The 19,508-nt window shown below is 42.6% G+C and overlaps 1 protein-coding gene across 2 annotated transcripts in view; it reads left to right on the top strand.

Moving 5' to 3' along the window:
- The first annotated feature begins 306 nt into the window (after positions 1 to 306).
- Positions 307 to 19,508, top strand: part of LOC124338115 (sal-like protein 3) — a 32,246-nt gene continuing 13,044 nt past the window's right edge. For both annotated transcript variants that reach the window (XM_046792187.1, XM_046792186.1), the window contains exon 1: positions 307 to 1,112. In XM_046792187.1, coding sequence (XP_046648143.1) covers positions 974 to 1,112 — 139 coding nt within the window. In that variant the 5' untranslated portion in view covers positions 307 to 973. The remainder of the gene's footprint in view (positions 1,113 to 19,508) is intronic.

Raw genomic sequence — 19,508 nt, 5'->3', positions numbered from 1 at the left:
TCACGACAAAGACGCCCGCGGGCTCCTTCTTCGGCTCCTATCTTGTGCGGAGTAAAATAGAGAAAAAAGGGGGAAACTTTCAGCTCCTGCTCCTCCCTCTCTCTCTCTCTCTCTCTGGCTTGATGCCGCCTCCCATCTCGTCTCTCTTGTGTGTGTCCGTGTTCCGTCACACGGGCCAGCTTTCGACTGCTGTGGTACTACTAGCGCTACTACAAGAGAAGAGGAACTGTGGCTGCCAGGGGGGGAGGGAAGGGAGGGAGGAGACGGAGCACAGTAGAGGAGGAGAGGAGAAACTGAGAGAGAGAAAAAAGTTGTCCGAACGGCCACCCGTCAGCGCACAACTCGTCCGGCTTCCATGGGCAGCGCATCCAAAAATTTCCGGCGGGTGCGCGCTCTCAATGTGTTTTTCTCTGCCATCATTTTGACTGGACAAAACACAACCCTCATCGCCGTGCATTTATTTTGACTCATTTACGAGTGCGTGTTTTTTTTTTGAGTTTGTTTCTGATTCAACATCCAGCAGTTGTCGCGTTTTGTGCTTTCGTTCGTTCGTTCGTGTACCAGCAACGTGAAAATTTTAAGTGGTTAACTTTTTTTTCATTTCTGTGCGTGTGTGTGTGTGTTGTAGTTCGCCGAGTTTTATATTTGACAGCCGATCGTCGATGAAATTCGATCCCGACGTCAAGTGAAAGAGAATCGATTCACACGGAACGATGGAATACAGTTGATTGGAAGACAAAACCAAAATTTGAATAGCCAGAGACAAACTTTTGATGATTCAAAGTGTCGCATTTATTGGTTTTTGAATAAATTTCGAAACTTTAACGTGTGCGTGTTAACCTCCAAGTGCGTGAAATTAAACAAACAATTTCGATTGATTGGCTGGACATATCTATCCGTCGGCGGCCAATTTGTGTGTTTTGTTAGTTTTTTCGGGAATCCTATCGCCACCATTTCACATCAAAGCAGCAAAATGTCTCGCAGGAAACAAGCACGTCCCATACGACATTTGGATGACGAGGATGGCGGTGGTGGTGGTGGTGGACCGGACGGCGTTGCGTCGCTTCTCGACGGCCAAGAGGACGAAGCTTCAACCACCCACACCGGAGCCGGTAAGTTTCTATCCAACTTCCCATCGCGCAGTCTAAAATTGACGGTTCCCTCTGCTGATGGCTGATCGTTGTAGAGTTAAAACATATGGTTTTTAGTTACCCAGTTTTTAACAAGCAAAAGAAAAGAGTTGGGGCTCTTTTTTTTGTCTATTTGTCAGGGCACGTGGGGGCCTCGTAAGTCAATCGACGAACGCCGAGCTGCCGTCGCTCGAGCACACAGAGGGGACCCATTTAAGTTTTGCCTTAGCTATTCACCGAGTTGGCGATGACAAATGAATCATTCCCACGTCGCCAATCGAACCAACAGACAAAAAAGTGTCAAGTGTTTAATGGTCTCGGAGAAATCCAAAACTTTTGCGCGTCAATTCAAATGATTTGGCGGGAGGGAAAATACAACATCGAGTGGTGTGTATACATGTATACAGTAGCCCGAAACCGTTAGCGTGATATATACTGTATAAGTTTGTCGGCACACAAAAAAAAAAAAGGGTCGGGACTTCCCGCTGTGCGTGTTTTGCCTGGAACAAACTCTGCGGGATGGATGGAGCATCTGATCTCTCTCTCTGCGTCTGTTGTCTTTATAGTTGTCTGTTTGTTTTTCGGTATTTGCCATCTCCAGCACCGTCCTCCTATACATATGTGATAGCGTCTCTCTTTGACGTAACGACCGCTAGGAGCTAGCTAGCTGGAAGGAGGGAGAGGAGCCCGAGCGCTCCTTTTCGTGCTAGTCGACCGTATAATATCCCGCTGCGTTCTCTCGGTTGCGCGGATAACTGCCTTGCTTACCGGGCCATAAGCTTCTGTGCGCTCTCACTCGTCGTTCAATTTGTAAATAATTCCATTAGGTTTGTGATGTACGACCCTATTGAATGTGTTCGACTACGAGACGGCCAGCAGAGCGCCGGGCTATATATTATATAGGCCGTAGAATATCTTTAGACAAGAGAAAAATTGAAGCCCATGGTCGTGTCAGTGTGACTGTGCTGGACTCTGCTGGGCGACTTTTGATACAAACCGCCGTGTGTTGTGTAAAACGAGTGCGGAGGTGGTGGTCATATCAATGAACGTTTCGGAATTCCTTTTACCCGAGAGATGTGATGTCTAACACAAATGACACACACACACACACAATAACCGGTCCGTCGTTGTTTTTTCCTTCTTCGAACGATGGAGAGAAAAGACAAAACAAAAAGGCCGTGTCACTCGGCGAGATCGTCCGGCTGTGACGGAATGCGTCTCAAAAGAAAATGCCACCAAAGGCAAAACACACACACAATAGTAGTAGTAATAGTTATAGTTTTTACGTTCACCAATTTGGTATGCATCTCAGACGGACAAAGTTGAATTACCTTTTTTCTTTCTTTCTCTCAAAACTGTCGGGAGTTGTGAACAACTTCTGGCCAGTTTTGTGTTGCCAAATGATCAACGATTTGCCCCACCCATATTACTTGTCCACAAGTCTCTCTAGACTTGTCCAGATGGAGAGAACAAATTTTGTTTATAAAACGAAAAATATTCATTTACTATTTTATCCAGCAACGTTGAATCAAAAAGAAGAAATAAAAAAAGATGAAGTCAACTTTGGTCTATCTGGGGGCTGGAGGGACACACACACACACTGGCTGCAACTGGACAAATGAAATATTAAGCCAGCCCAAATGAGAATGAAAGAAGAAGAAGAAAACCAAAAGGGATAAAAGAAAATAGAGAGAAAATAAAAAGGGGCAGCAGCAATCATATATTATTCAAGAGTAGACGAGAGAGTCTGGAAACAAAGAAATCCAGTTCCTGTTGCTTGCTTGCTGGCTGCTGGCTGCTATATGCGCGACACGAATATGACATTGATGATTTTCCTGGGAGGTATTATCTGCATATACATATATGTAAGAGCTCTCCGGCCCTTATAAGAGAATAGCTCGTATATTAAACACAAAGGTGCTAGTTGACGGCTCGTTGAGGGGAACAAAAAATCAAAAAAGAAAAAAGAAAATGACATGGAAAACTGGATGACGCTACTACGCGGGTTGTGTGTGTATAGGCGATGTGTGTCTTCGCTTCAACCCATTCGTCAAAGTCGTCCGTGTGGAGCACTCTCTCCGATCTGGGCTGGCTTTTTCTCTCTAGCTGCTCTCTCTCATGTCGATTTCTTCCCTTTTTGTTTCACTATTTTTTAATTGACAGGTTTCAGTTTTATTTGTTTGGCTCCTCTTGGCTGTGCTGCTGGGCGGATGGATATATAGAGAGAGGGCGAATAATAATACATAGAACCTTTAAGGGCAACGGACCCAGCCAGGAGATGGGAGAAAACTATATGAACACCCGTCATAACTCCGCTGTCACCAGCAGCACAATTCTCCATATAAAAAAAAAAAAGTCTCTCCCAGCTTTTGTTTAAAATTTTCTTAAAAACTTGAATGAAAAATTATCGAGTCATAATGAGAATCGAAAAAAAAAGAAAAGAAATAGCCGGTTTTTTTCTTGTATGAATTTTCTATTTCGCCTTATCTATGAAATAGATATACGAACCATGTCCCCTCCCCCTTGAAAAATCAAACTCTCTCTTCGATAGTTGTTTGTGTGTGTATAGGCCTACCTAAAACCCCCCGAAAAACAACAACAACAACACCAACCGAAAATCTGTTCAAAAAATTTATAAAAGAAAAAAGATGCGACGACGACGACCTGTTTCCTATCATCATCGGACCCTGTCGATCCTTCTGGCTGGTGTAAATCTTCGAAAAACGACACCCCACCAAAAATATAAAAAAAGGCCAAAAGGCCGCTCGCCGATCACACATATATATATATATGCCCAGCACACAGCACACATCTCGATATGAGAAGAAGTGAAGAAGAAAACTTTATCGCTACAGCAGCTTCTTCTTGTGCCCAGCACTTTATAATGCCTATACACACATCGACCTTTTTTCTTTCCTGTTGTCCTTCGCCGGTCCCTTGTTGTCTTTTATCTCGAAGAGGATGAAGGAATAAAGAACATGTACGTGTGTGATACACACAAACGAGAAAGAAAAAAAAAAGAGTATAGTGTGTCTATATAGTATTAGAGAGAGAGAGAAGAAAGACTTAAAGGCCTATCTGGCCATCTAAGAAAAAAAAAGGAAAAATGAAAATTAATGTCTTACGTACCTGGAAGGTTTTTTGGGAAATGGAGAGAGAGAGAGAGAAGTCTCTCTTGAGGCGGTCATAGTCCATGTGTCACCAACTGGCTGTCGGCCATCATTATTATGATTTAGAACCTATTCAAAATGTCGTTTTTTCTCTCTCTCTCTATTGCATTGTGGTGCGTATGACTTTCAACTGGGTTTTTTCTACCTTTCTTTTGTCTTAGTGGCTGGATCAAAACTCTGCGACACTCGTCGGAGTTGGTACATAATTTATAATAAGGTTTTCTGGCTGCTGGAGCCCGGCCATATTGCAGACATCTCTCCCTGCGCCATTAGTGTCAGGCCAGCTGAGAGCGCGGCGGTTATGACTGTTGTACACATAGAAACTGTGGAGACTTAAAAAGGGACAGAAAACTTGAAGAAAAATGGGGAAACATTAGAGCGCGGCTTATCGCGATCAATCGAGATCGTCGCGCTCGTTAGCTTTTCTCTCAGCAGCAGCAGAGTCTCTTCTTTTTTTGACAAGTCCCGACAGCTTTTTATTTACCCAATATCGGCACACCACGCAGTTCCTTTTTCATCTCGAGAAAAATTTTGTCTTTTTTATTTTACGACTTGGCCTTTCTTGTATATATTCTCCGCGTGTGTTCATATCGTTGATCAAATTTCATCACGCTCCGCTCGCCGCTTGTCTCTCCTTCTTCCGCGAAAAGACAATGAAGACTAAAGGCAAATAAGTGTTACCATTTTATACTGTTGCGTATTATCGGCCAGGCGAGGAATGCGCAACTCGTAAAAAAACTCTAGAATATTTGTACAAGGATCGTAATCATAAGGAAAGCCATGAAAAACAAAAGGCCACGCAAAAATGTCGCCTTTTGTTTTTCGTTCAAGTTGATGACCATATCCCGCCCCACCGCGTGATTCAAGTCAAAAATGGCGCAGGCGTTACATTCAATAATGTTTGTGTGCTGTGCACTAAATAGTTAAACCGGGGGGGAAAAGATAGTAATAAGAAAAACCTGGCGGCCAATCTCATTTCGTGTCATAACTCACGTCGCTTAGCAACTGGGTGACACGATCGAGAGGCTCTCGACGACTTGCATACCTAATACACATCCACCCCCCTACGCGATGTTCTTTTGTTTGTTTTTTTTGAAAGAAGAAATAGATATACTAAATCTATAATACACAGTGTGGGTCGTCGTGATGATATTAATTTCGGTCGCGGGAGAGACGGGACGCATCCCTTACATGGTCGAAGGCAGACGACGACAAGGCGGCCAACGTAACGGCCGATGATCAACTGATCCTGTCCCCGCGCCCCCTTCTTCCATTTCTTTTTTCTCAAACAAGAAAAGAAGAAGAAGAAGAAAAAAAAAGCTCATCATTGATTTATCTATTTTTGGGGCGTTTGTCTTTTTCTTATTTTTCTTTTTTGGGGGGAAAATTTAAATTTTTTTTCCCCTACCCGTCAGACTAATATCCTTTTACCCCCCTATCTCTCAACTGGTCTCATTATATCGTCTAGTATATACCCGGTGTCACAAATCACCCAGAAAGAAGAAAAAAAATCCATCCATCCAGGTGAGTGGTGAAAAGGTTTCAATCAACTGGCGTTTCAAATAATTCGAGCGATATCTTGGACAATGTGCCAAAATTGTGAGAATTCAAACCAGTTTATACATCCGCCCGCCCTTTTTCTCTCTCTGGTGAAATGTTACAAGTTTACCAAAAAAAGAAAAAAAAAAGGTCGTCAATCCAGCAGAGATGTTGACGACATGCGTTGCGCAAGTTAGATACACAGACGCACGCGCGCAATCAACCAAGCGCAGCAGCCGAGCCCCATTTGAAAAACCATAGGCCTATTCTTATATATATTTGGCTTGTCCAGCGCAATATATATATATCGCAACAACACCCGCCCATCTTTCAAGGGGGAAAAAAAAGGGCTGGTGTGTGTGCCAACGGAAGAGATGGAACCACCGTTTTCATTCACCTCCAAAAATCCAGGCCCACCTTTTTTTTTTTCTCTTCCGCCACCCCGTCGAGCTCCTTCCAGCGGGGGAGCTATGATTATTATATAAGAGAAATGTCCCTTTTTCGGTGGTGGTGGTCACACAGTCCAGTTTTTATTCCTTTTGGCCATTCATTGACGATTTCTTCTATACTTTTGGCTGACCAGTTCTTATATAGTTCTTTTTTGGCTGTCCGAGATACATACATTTTGAGAAATATGCGTTTCTATTTGCGGACAAAAGGTGAGTGGTCGCCCCCCGCCTTTTGTATTTGGCGCGCGTGGGTGTGATGCAACTTCATCTGCCACACACAATAGTATTATCCATTGAATTGTGGATATATCTTTTTTTTTGGCACGGCCCGGAATAATGTAAGCAACGAGTTCATATCTTTCACATCAATCCCACATGTACGTAATTTATATTGTCGCACGGGGGTGTATATATACTATACATGGCAGACGCGCGCTCTTGTGTTCAAAACCCAACAATCTAAAACAGCGCGGGGTCAATATTCTACAATTTTTATTTTCAATAGAAACTTTTTGGCTTTTCCCTTTTTGATCAGCTTTACAGATATAATGCGCAATAACCAACAGCGGGCGCGACCTCCCACTGCGGGGGGGAGTTCTTTATATTGCTCCCAAAAAGAACCTCTCAGCTGTTTTTGTTACACACACTATATAAACGGGTTTTTCCTTGGTTGATTTTTATGGTTAACAGACTTGTATCTTTAATCCCATTGAACTCGAAACGAAATCAGAGTATATTATGTCCACCCATTCTTGCGTGTGTATTACGTCATTTGTAATTAAATATGAAACACAAAAAATGATCATATTTGGGCCCGTATAAATCTGTACTAAACTAGACACAGAGGCAACTACTTAGCGACACTATTTACTATAATAATGCTTGTCTCTTCTCGGGATCGTTGTGATCAATTGACCGTGAGTGATTGAATCAGGACGGCGCGGTATAGAAAGAAAAAAAAATAAAAACCCGGTCAATCAATCGATAAAAGCGGGTGCGCCGCTCCGAGTCTTGATTGAATCACACAATCGAGTGGAGCAAAGCAGCATAGCTCACCAATAAGTTGGGAGGTTTTTTTTTACTTTTTGTCCAATCTCATCATCCTGATGCAACTGTACTGCTGGTTACATTCACGAGGGTGTGCTGCGGGAGATATAGAAGGGAAAAAAAATCATTTGATGTTGAATCCATGAGGGATTGAGTCATTGATGAGGGCCGTAAGATGTCCGGATCCCGTTTATAATATATATTTATTTTCCCGAAGAAAATATATAAGAATCTATCCATTTTTGTGTGTGTTATATATGTGTGTATTGTACGGCTCCTGTAGGGTGTGTGATGTGTGTGGCTGCACACACTCTGCGCTGTGTGAGATATGGTCGAGTGGCGGCCACGGCGGATGAATAGAAAGGTCAACATTGTTGGCGGCACAGAGGAGCTGACCTTTTTGCACTGCACCATAGAGAACCGGGGGGAGTGGGAGGGGGGGGTCAATTGGCGTTACGACGCGTGCCATATCTCTAAATATATAGACGACGACGACGCTCGCCCCTCTTATTCATTTTTCTCCCCCTCTCACTCTCGACAGTTGAGCCGATTCAACAGCTGTGTCCACCACTTCAGAAAAAACCTTTTCCTAGTCCTATATATGTACATGTACGCCTTTTTCCAAACTGCATTCGATTTCTTTTTAATAGACTTGCGCTTCAGAAAATCTATTGGCGCGGGGTTCCTGTCCGCACGCCCTGTACTAAATTATAGACTCGATTGTTAAAGATCTGTTTTTATATATATTTTAAACCTATACAGCCTACTGGTGATACCATAGCTATAATGACGAGGGGGCTCGAAAGGAAACAATAATTTAATTTGTTTTAAATATGATGTATACCTAGTCATTTTCGTCAATAATATGCCGGAATAAATTATACATAGTATATATCCTGTAAGTGTAGGTTATTTGACACATTTACCGGGAGGGGGGTTTGTCAATATATAATATTATATACCGCGGTGGCGCTTCAAAGCTGATTGAATTTCCAGTTAATGAGCTTGTTTGAATCCGCTTGGGCTGCTGTAAGCGCGTTCGTGTGTAGTTTCGGTGGCAGCCAGGGGGGTGAAAAATAAGCGGACTGGGGTTGATGTTGTTGGTGTTTCCTGTCGAGCGAATGCTAATGAAGCAGAAGGCCATTCAATAAGTGCGACTGATGTAACCAAAGAACACGACAGAGTCTCTATGCTACTTCCGCCTATTGATCGAATTGACTCCGTCCACTTTGACGGCTAATACTAAAACAAACGCGCTGATTTCATTCTTATTCAGAGGTGCGGCCTATAAGGTTCTCCCGCTTGTTTCGGGTGTAATGCCCTGTTAAACTCAATCGAGTATTATATGGAAATATCGCTCTGAACTAAATGGCAAAAAAAGTAACCCCCCTTCGAGAAAAAACGAAATAAGATAAAATGGCGCCAGAGTCAAACCAACCGGGTTACATTAGGTACAGAGAAAATGAGGGTACTAGTATATATATTGTATATATATATGTAATAATTGGTATATATATAATATGGGTCGGTCTACAATCAGTTTTAATTTTTTCGCTATACTCAATAACCCTATGTAGCGGTAATTGAGGCTATATACTGGCGGGCGGCTTAGGGGGCTTGTTTTTTCGGATATTGCAGACACAAAAGATATCCGGCAGCAGCCCAAAAAAAAAGGTTTTTTTTTTTTCTTTTTGTATAGATTTTGTTTTACGACCCCCGAAGAGTGGGAGGAGTTTCAGACCATCCGTTTGTATGTCCGAAAGGGCTCAAGAATTATTCAAGTACTCGGTGGTGCAATCATTATACCAAGTGCATCAGTTAACATATGTTCATGCGCACACAATTCGAACTGGAACATGAAGAGAAACAGTTGGACAAGTAGGCCTAAATATAATATCTGGCGATGGAATCGGACTCGCTCAAATGCGCTGTTATAGAATGAGAGAGGGGGGAACATTGTCAAACAGAAACGCGACAGGGACTATAGATCCCAGGAGGAACGGTGTCCACCCAGACACGCTATTATAACACAGATCTACTATCTCTCTACTCTACTCTAGTATATATGCCAGCAGACTAGATTGTTGCGTGATCCATTCCCTTGTATACTTATGTTTGAGACACAAGTTTTTGGTCAAAGCGTTTCCGTGCCATCTATCACATCTGAGCGACACAAAAACAAAAAGATATCAGCTTTTTGTGTCCACAATCTATTGAATCAGATATATAATGCACCCCAGCGGGTTATCTCTTATATAATATATACACACCACCGCTCACCCCTTGAAAAAACGATCGCTTGTGTATAAATCCGCTCGTCCCCAAAAAGACAACAAGTTCCGATTGGCGCCAGAATCGACACTTTTCCACAGGGCCACCAGTCGATTTCAGATTTATTGGAGGCTATATATTATACCTACAATGAGGGTAACGCCTTTCTTTTTTCTTCTTATACCTTTTGGTGGGGGGCTGCTAAACCTTTTTTATTTTCTCCCCTTTTGTTTTTAATTTTGTAAATTTTTCTTTTGTCTCACCGATAACTCCGTAACACTCATCTACCGCCAGCGGCTTTTTATTTTTAGTTTCATTTTCGTATAGAGGAGTTAATTAAGGTCGATATTTTCTTACCTTCATTTTTGAATGTATACCTACACTTTAGTCTAGTCTAAATAATAAAGCTTCGAAATCTAAATACGTTTAACGAGATCGCCTTCGTGTCGCGACACAGACCGACCTCATTAACTGTATTACAGCGTCATTTCTCTGTACATGTTGGTAGGGCAAAAACAATCAGGAAATCGATCAGGTCGTAAACGGCACGTTTTCAAATTGGTGATTAGGCCGTTGAGGGGGGCCCGCACCAGCTGTGCATTGGGCCTATATACTACGCATAATAATGTTTGAATCTTTTATGCAGCACGCGCTATATGTATGTGTATACACTCCCATGCCCAGCTTCCTGTTTTTCTATTGTCGTCTCATTTGTTGTTTTTTTAAATTTCCCAATGTTAAATGAACACGAATTGATTCCTGGTCATTTGAATGTGAGTATCCGTCCGGTGGAAATTACACATACACACAACGCCCTCACAAATATATAGATCTAATTGCTATTATACGTTTACACAATGCAGGACTACTAGGATAATAGAGAGACGCCGCTTGCGTCATATTCTCCTAACGAGTCTGAGCGCGCAGAGTCCATTAGTGAACTGGAATCGAGTGCGCTATTATTATAATTCGCTCTCAGCATTTCGTGATTACATACAAAGTCACAAAAACTGGATATTTTAGATAACGCTAGACCAAAAACAAAAAAAAACTTGACTTTTGGATTTTTTAATCAATTATTATATAACGAAATACGAATGTTGCAAATGCCACCCATGGCGATGGGCTTTTTTTCGTGGTGTGTGTTTCTTCTCTACTCTCATTTTTGATTGCGTGCGGACATGAGTTTATCAATCGCATTAGGCCACTTTTCTTTCATTCCCGTTGTCTGACTCTCTTGTCGTCGTTGTCTTTTTCGTTGTTGTTGCTGTTGCTCGTCTCGACAGAAAATTCTATTTTTCTTTTATTTCCTTTTGGTTTGAGACTCTGGGATCGAATTGACATGCGCGACGCATGCGTGGATGGCTCATCCAGCCCACTTGCAACTGCCTCAACTGGTTTTTGACGAGTTGATTGGCAGGGCAGGGCAACGCTTGTCTACCCAAGTAGATGAGGCGCCAAAAATAATTCAAAATCCCAAAAATTGTATTTCTTTTTTTTTTCAAAAGTGGCGCGCAAGTCTCGTCTCATTTCTTTTGGTTTTTTCTTCGCTCGATTTGGGCCTTGCGCAAGAACAAACAACAAGAGGGGGAGGAAAAGAAAGAAGAAGATATTTTTAGCTCCTTCAAAATGCTTTGTGTGGCGTGAATGTGTCCTGTATGCGGTCGTCCCCCCCCCCCCCCACCGAAATAAAAACGGAAAGAACAAAAAGTCCGCACCGCGCTATGATGTTTGTCGATTTAGTTCGAACGCAGTTTGAACTTTACCAACTTTCAGAGTTTTTATTTTTTTGTGGCGCATAAAAACGACGGGCATAGATAGAGAGCGGCCACGCCCCGACACTCAAACTCTTAGTCGACAAAGCTGCTGCTGCTGGGCCGCTGGCTGGCCGCTGCTGCTGTGGCCAGCCAAAGGGGGCGGCAAAACTAATAAAGCGTTGGCCCGACAACGACGACGACGCGGTGCGCAATAATAAGAACCCAAAACCGGCGCTCAAACATCAACAATCAGCCCCGCACAAAAGGGTCAGGCGTCGCGTCCGTGCAGGTTACGATAACATCGCGGCTTCTATATATGCTCGCACATTTTAACATTCTCTCACCCGACATACTCTGCCATCACCAGTTGTGCCCCACATTTGTCCAAATATATCGGAGATATGGACGATAGACAGGCACATTTTTTTCCCAACCGGTAAAACCGTTCACTTAAAGTGCTGGTAGCATATTAAAATCCGATAGTATGGAAAAATAGCCCATTTTCTATTGGGTAGGGGGGTGAAAGTTGTTGTATAAGAATCTATCGAAAAGCTTCTTCTTCTTCTTGTTGTTTTGGGTCGCGCTGGACGACATTGACAAAATCAAAAGAAACGTCGACATGGTTCATCCGTAGGAGGCCTATTGATGAATGTGACGAGAAAAAGTGGACACACGGGGCAACGGACGTGGGTCGAATGGACATGAGTCGACTCGCGTCTCATCTCCGATGGACGGGAAAATTGGGGCTCTCCTGGGCTAGTCAGTCAGTCAGAGAGAGGGACCAGAAAGAACTATAAGAAGTCGAAGAATCTACGGAGGAGACGAAGTGGTCGTTGATGGATCGTCATCTGAATATAAATCAAGGCGCGCGGATGTATAGCTGGCAGCACATTTTGATATGGGGCTACCTTACAAGGCCAGTATCAACATGGAATAAGGGGGGGGAGGTGGGATGGTCAATATAAGAAGGAGGGAAATAGAAGAAGAAAACCCGAATATACATATAAACACTAGACTCTGCTTGCTGCTGCTGCTGAATGATGCGAGTCTGATTGTGTTATGCTGTGTGGATCCCAACTTGCCCGTTTTTTTTTTCTCTTTTCTAATGGACTTGTATAACCAAAGGAGAGATGAGGAATGCGAGACTCTTGTCGTGTTTGATAATGGAGCCCAGCGTGCCATCTCTCGTACACACATACACACCATTTTCTATTTTTCTTTTTCATTCTTTTTTTCATTCTTTTTTGGGTTTTCTTCTTCTTGTGTCCCGGGCGCTTGTATAAATATATAAAAGGTGATACAGGGGAATGTGGGCCTGTCAACGTGATTCATGCCACCAGAGGCGCAACTGTCATTGCTTAGACTGTCTCTCCAGTGTCTCACAAGCCCTTATTTATATATATACAGGATATAATTGATCGACCAATCAGACAGCAGAGAGGCTCTCCTATAGACTTTCTTTCCCTCCTTCTTTATGTGTGTAGATTTTTGTTGTGTTTTTTTTTGTCTTTTTTAACATTTTTTAGTCTATCCACCATTTTTGTCCGCCCGCTTTTAGAGTCGATGTTAGAGCCTGATGTGTTCGAGTGTCGCCCAGTCGATCCATCAATCGCATTAAATGTAATCCCAACGTACTCTCCGGTCCACTATATATATTTATATAGATAGTAGTAGCCCGGTATTATACATGTACAAAAGGGCAATAAAAAGGCGCAGCACAAGAGGCTAGAAAAAAGATAGAAAAAAGAGGATATCCGGACACGGGAAGATGAGATCCGTGTATATATATAGGATAGCTAGCTGCTGGGCTGGTATAGCTTGATTGAATGTTGAACATGAGGGGGAGGGGGCAAGGCCAGCATCATAGTGATGGTCAATAGGTTTTGAAACATGCCCAACAAACGTCTCAAGTACTACGCGCGGGCCATCCAGCCAAAGAAAAGATAAAGACGGACACAAAATAAAATATATAAAAAAGTCGATATAATAATGCCCAGGCTTTTTCGCGGCACACACGCCGACTGTGCTGCTGGACCGGACCTATTGATCACTGAGGAGGAGCCGAGAAAGAGTATAGTATAAATACATCTTGTATAGAAAGTCTAATGCATCGAGAGAAAAACTGGGAAGAAGAAGAAAAAGAATTGTTCGCAGTAGTATAGAGCCAAACCGGGGGTTTTCTTAACGGTTATGGCGCCGGCTTAATTGCTTTTTCCTTCTCTCAGACTCCATCCAGCATATACGAGCGGTTCATGAGGGTTCAAAACCCGGGGTAAAAGTGTGAGCGCGGGCAATATGTCCAGCCGTTCCGTTTTTACAGTAGTATAGTTCTGACTTCCCTGACACAATGGCTAATAATTCTCCTTGGCCTTTTAGCTAGCCTTCTACCGTGTGTTATTCCCTTTTTTATTCTTCTCCAAAACACAACTAGAAGAAGAAAAGGTGTACACATATAGTACACAAATAAATCAAATCAAAATAGCTAGAGAAAGTATCAACCATTGAAAGACTCAAAAATTGGTTGTCCATATGGCTCGGCCTAATGTGCTTGTTATTCGCTTGCCAAAACTATTGAGATAAACTGAACTATATCGCGTATCTAAACAACGTTTTTCTTTTCTTTTCTCAAAGCCCAGGTGAAGGCCTTTTTTTTACAGCACGTTAAACTAAATATAAGAAGAAGAAACGACATTTTGGAAAAATAACTTTTGCTATCCATCACATTTTATTGGCTTGTTGTTGCAATTAAAGTGAAATCCCCCCCATCGCTTACGGCATGCGGTAATGGCCAATATGGACACACTCACTTCCTGTGCTGTGCCAAACGATTTCTTCGTCTGAACATTTTTGAAAGAAAAAAGAAATCGGATGAAAAATCAAAATCAAATAAATGAAGGGGAAAGAATATTCAACTCTTTTACAGCAGTGCACGATCCCATTATGACGGATAGGTGCTTAATGAATTGTCCATGATTTGTAGGCCAATAAAATGACGCCGGGAAAAGAGAGACTCTCTGTGGGTGGGTCGGTTGGTGGCGGTGATGGGGTGAGGGTTGGAAATGACTCAATAGGGCACGTGGGCGATCATGTTTGATGATTTATACATATACAGGCGACGATGACAAGTTGGCGTGCATCGTGTCATATATAGTTTTGTCTCTTTATGTCTATGTACACGGCAATATGCTTTGAAAAATAAAAACGACCTAGAGAGTCGACTCAAATGTGTACCTCACTGGCGGACATGTATACAATATTCGTCAAACAGACAGGAAGCCATAACCTCATTAGTCCGGTTTTTTTTTCCCCAATTTTATGGGAGTGCTGCTGCTGCTGCTGTGTGTGCTCATCATCAAGCATGTGCTGCAATCATATCATAAAAAAAAGGCAGTTCCCTATCGCGCGATCACTCGCCCATGTATACATGTACATAGAAAGAGAGACAAATAACTCTCAGGGTCTCTCTCTGATGTTCGTTTCACCACCCAAATCTTATGATCCTTGATTTCTCTCCCTTGTTTATTCACAATTTCTATTATGAGCGCAGCGCACACAATAAATATCTCGTCGAAATGGGACGTGCATGGCGTGTGTGTGTGTGGCTTTGGGCCCGTTATTAGGGTCTCTTTTTCATTAACCGACAGGTATATTATAGATTGAGTTATAGGCACTATATAGTATAGTATATGTCTGCGGTGGTACAGTAGTTTCCATTTCCTGTCGCGCCAAATTTGAACGCATCAATTGGTGGAGGGGAAACCGCGCCGGATTCAATTTCTGTCATTTCATTTTATTTGATGGGATATTATGAAGTCTCATATTTGGCGTCGACTTTTATTATACACCACCTTGTAATAATAAAATATAGCGACGAGACTCTCTTATTCAATCATGACGGTTGCGTTGCTTTTCTTTTATCTCCCCCAATTATTTGTATGTGTGCTGGGAATAATAATAACGTGTGGGTTTGTGTGTGTGTGTGTCTATTTTGCCTTTTTGATTGGCAGCGGGAAAAAGATGGCGGACATTCGGTCGCCAGCAAATTGGGAAATTTCAATAGACTTTGAAAGGATAGAAAGGGGGGAGAAATAAAAAATATATCAATGACTATAGTCGTCGCCATCCAGGCGTCCACCAACCTGATTACATCGAACCCCCCCGCTATACTGCTGCAATCAAGTTTTTTTTTTTTTCTTTTTCTTGACAACTCTTTTAAAAAGTCTATTTTGTATAATATACTGCTGGGTCTTTGTTCAAATATTTTAAAGAAACGAGAAAAAATAAAATCGTGACACTTGATGGATTCATATTTGATTGCGTATCAAACACGGGCGAATATAATGCGACGGGGAAAAATGTCAAAAATCGTCTCTCTCTCGCCAACGGGTTCAGAGAAATCTAATGACGTCCATTTTATACATGTATAAAAAAAGTTACCAAAGCGACAAGGGTGGCCAACATCAGTTAACCGGTTTTTCGATCGGTTATTTCACATTTTGTAACATATCGACAAAATATAATACTTAAAAGCTTTTATTTTTCGAGCTTATAATTTTATTTTTAGCCAGAAATCGACCGAGTTTTCTTATTCGTTTTGGGCTTTTGTGAACTGGACCAATTGGGATCGACTGGATGGGCAGGCGCATTTATAATAATATACAAAAAAAAAAGACCCTGAAGCGCTCATCTCTCCAGCAGTAGCAGGCAGCCCTCCCCATTTAAGAATCTAAGAGAAAATCCAAAAGATGAGAGAATAAGAACCACGGGCGTCTGGTTTTTATTTCCTTGTGTGCGTGCTGTGTGTCGTTAGACTCGTTAGCTCCCGGAATCTGTTTGTCCTCAAAACTTGTGTATAAATGCAATGGACAGATGTTTTTGGCCTCTTGTAACATTTCTCTCTCTCTCGGCATCTACACAACAAAAACACAAAGATCCATCCAAAACTTTTAGGCCATAAAACTTGTCCGACGACAAATAATAACCACCACTACTGGCTGCTGGGAGATTTTGTATAGCCCGAAAAACGCGTAAGACTCTCCTAATCTCCGCTGGACGGACAACTATACCACCACCAATAGACACAGAGACTTATAGACATTCTTATATACATAGACAAACAGGAGCAGCAGCAAGAGAGGGTCTTATGCACGGTCTGCCGCGCTGAGACCCTCTCTTGACAGTCTCCCCTGAATGGTACATATCCCTCTCTACATCATATTTCACACCTGAACAGGCACAGGTATAGACTAGACCCAGCAGGGGATTCTCCTTATATATTTTTTGAGCCCATTTCAAATGGAGACTTGAGCGAGTCTATGGCTGTTCTATTTTTCACTTGACATGGAAACTGCTGCCCTCCTGCCGAGTTATAGTTCTAATTTGAAAAGGGAGAAAAAAAAAACTACCAGGTAATATCTATAAAATCGGCAGAATGGTTTAGTTGTGAGCTTCCTCAAAAGAGAATGGGGGCCGGAAATAGGCAGGACACATTCCGAATTCCGGCATATAATGTTAACTGGCGCAAAAAGATAAGAAGAAGAATATATCCAGCAGGACTTGTGGCATTGTAAAAACACGTGAAAAGGGTGTACACAATACAACACAACCCAATATCTGTGCGTCAAAGTCTAAAAAGACATAAAACTGTGCGCGGGGGTGACATACCAGCAGCAATGACTAGATTGGGAGGGAAAATTTGTAATAGGAAAAGTAGTGGCCATCAGCAAGCGATCAGAGGCCGTCCACAAGAGATGCGTCCAGCACAAACAATAACATGAGGGGTTGAGGGGGGAACGACCACACCCTCTTTGATAACATTTCTCATATATAGACACGTACACACATGTGTGTGTGTCTATGGCTTTAGGATTTGGGATGTGTACAGGCCAGCAGCAGCAGCAGCCGCATATCCCTGGCCCGCTAATATCGACAGCATTGACGATGACCAGTCGTCCAAGAACCCGCGCAGAGTACAATAGATATATAGGAAAAGCCCGGCCTTCGTTGCTGCTGCTGTTGTTGTGTGTGTAGGGTAGACGACGGGCCGTGGCGACGGACGCGCGTCGCTGCCTCAATTTGATTATAAGTCGCCCTTCCCCTTTTTTGTTCCACTTTGCCTTGAGCTTCTATCGCGGTATTTATTTATTTATTTATCGATATTAGTTCGGCACCCCCATATGCACATTCTCTTTGCTGCTGGACACACAGTATAATTTTCCCCCGTTTTATAATGCCGGCCAGGCCAGCACTGGCCATCACTCGAGATTTAAAAGGAGAGGATTTGGGGTGGTTGATGGGGAGGAAGTATGTATGTATATATGTCTAAACATATATACACAGCACAGGAGCTGTGCTGGACGTTGCTGGAGTCGTCCTGGAATATAAATGGTTGGCCGACACGCAATATGCCGACCCGCGACGGCCTCGGCATGTATATAGAATTAGGCACGCGACCCGCATTGATATTTACAAGTCGACGTCTACACCCACGCAAACAAGCGGTTGCGTATACGTATATACGCATTCCCAATTGGTTCTGGGAATTTTAGATTTATTTGTCTCGAATCTAAAAAAAACCCACGACGAATGGAATAAAGTTCATGTGTTTTTATATAATATTGAATTCCCCCTCCCCAGCTGTCAGCAATTGTTATTAGCGGTCTAACACGAATGGACAAGTATTTTTCCGGTGGTCAGCTATATTGCTGTGTAACCACCTTATATATAAATGGCTAGCGCGAGGGTCGAAAAGAAATCTGAGAACTTTAGATACACGGCAGCAGTTTATATAGTACATACCGTGCTGGCCAGCCATTGGCCAGAATATATTTGAGTAGACATTCAAACCAGAAAAAAAGTACTGCCGGGAAAATAAATATATAAATCAGAACTCGGGATCAATGCATCTATCTAGAGCCTTTGAGTTGAGCTGCGCTTGGAAGGAGCCCGCGTGATTATAGGCCTCTCATCCTCACGCGGGAGAATAATAATAATAATATATAAGAAGTGGGCTATTTTTTTTTTTTGCTTCACACACTCCCACAGCAGCAAGCACGTTGTATACTAGCCTGTGTATCTCTAATAGCCCCCCCCCCCCCCCCTGAGCTCTCCTCCTTCTTTCGGGACTTGCGTTGTTTACTCATCAATAAAAAGAAAACGCCGAGACGTGTGTGCTGTAATAAAGCTGGGTGAGGTACGGCCAAGAGCACAGGCCCTCCTAATATTTTTTAAATTTTACTCGTCGATGTGTTTCACTAATTCTCTCGAGTTATATCGAGTTTTGAGCCGTCAGGCCTTATTACATGTATAGTTGGCTGCCACCATCCATAACGATATAGCTGGCGCTCTTATATTTCCTTCTCGTGTTTTACATATTATATGCGAAGAATATTTAGACATGTCTCTACTTATATTTATATATACGTGGGCGAGAAAAATAGGCGAGAGCATTTGTTGGTGTTGATGGTGAGGAGGAGGATGAAGAAGCCTATAGCTGCTGCTGTCTTTTTGGGACTGTGTATAACGGCGATTGTTTATTTAGTCATCAAGCCCAGCAGCAGCAGCCAGAGAGAAGCCCAAAGGCGAACCAAAAGGGGGGGAGCAGGTCTTCCGTTTAATTACAGCCACTCGTGTGTGTGGGTCCAGAAGTTCCTCCTGGAGACAAAAACAAAACGAACGTAGATGGAAAAAATAAAAAAAGAAGAAGCCAACGCAAAAAGAATAAGAAAAAAAAGAGACAAGAACTGGCAGCTGTGCTGGACAGGTCCAGCATCACAGCAAAGACCTCCCCCCCTCGACAGTCGAAATGAACAATCAACTCTTTTGGGGCGAAGCGCTCGGCTGACCTTTAACTTCCGTTCGAGCCTCTCTTGTCGATCTTGCCCGGTTGTTTTCTCTTCTAGACTTTTTAATATATTTAGGAGGGTCTTTATTAGCCTTTTTCCTATCTCATCAGAGGCGCGTGGGATGTGGTTATATTATCCAAACATAGGGAAGAAATATATAAGAAAAAAAGAAACCCTATTGATATTGATACACACACACACACACAAGCAAAAGGCCACGAGCATATAGTACTAGTATATATTTAGCTTGTTCCAGCTGTCTGGGCTCGGCTTTTTCATTAATCACACGGGCGGGCGGCCC

Source organism: Daphnia pulicaria, chromosome 4 (assembly GCF_021234035.1).
Source record: "Daphnia pulicaria isolate SC F1-1A chromosome 4, SC_F0-13Bv2, whole genome shotgun sequence".
Classification (NCBI taxonomy): domain Eukaryota; kingdom Metazoa; phylum Arthropoda; class Branchiopoda; order Diplostraca; family Daphniidae; genus Daphnia; species Daphnia pulicaria.
The sequence above is the reverse complement of the archived record's forward strand: the minus strand, read 5'-3'. Positions and strand labels throughout refer to the sequence as shown.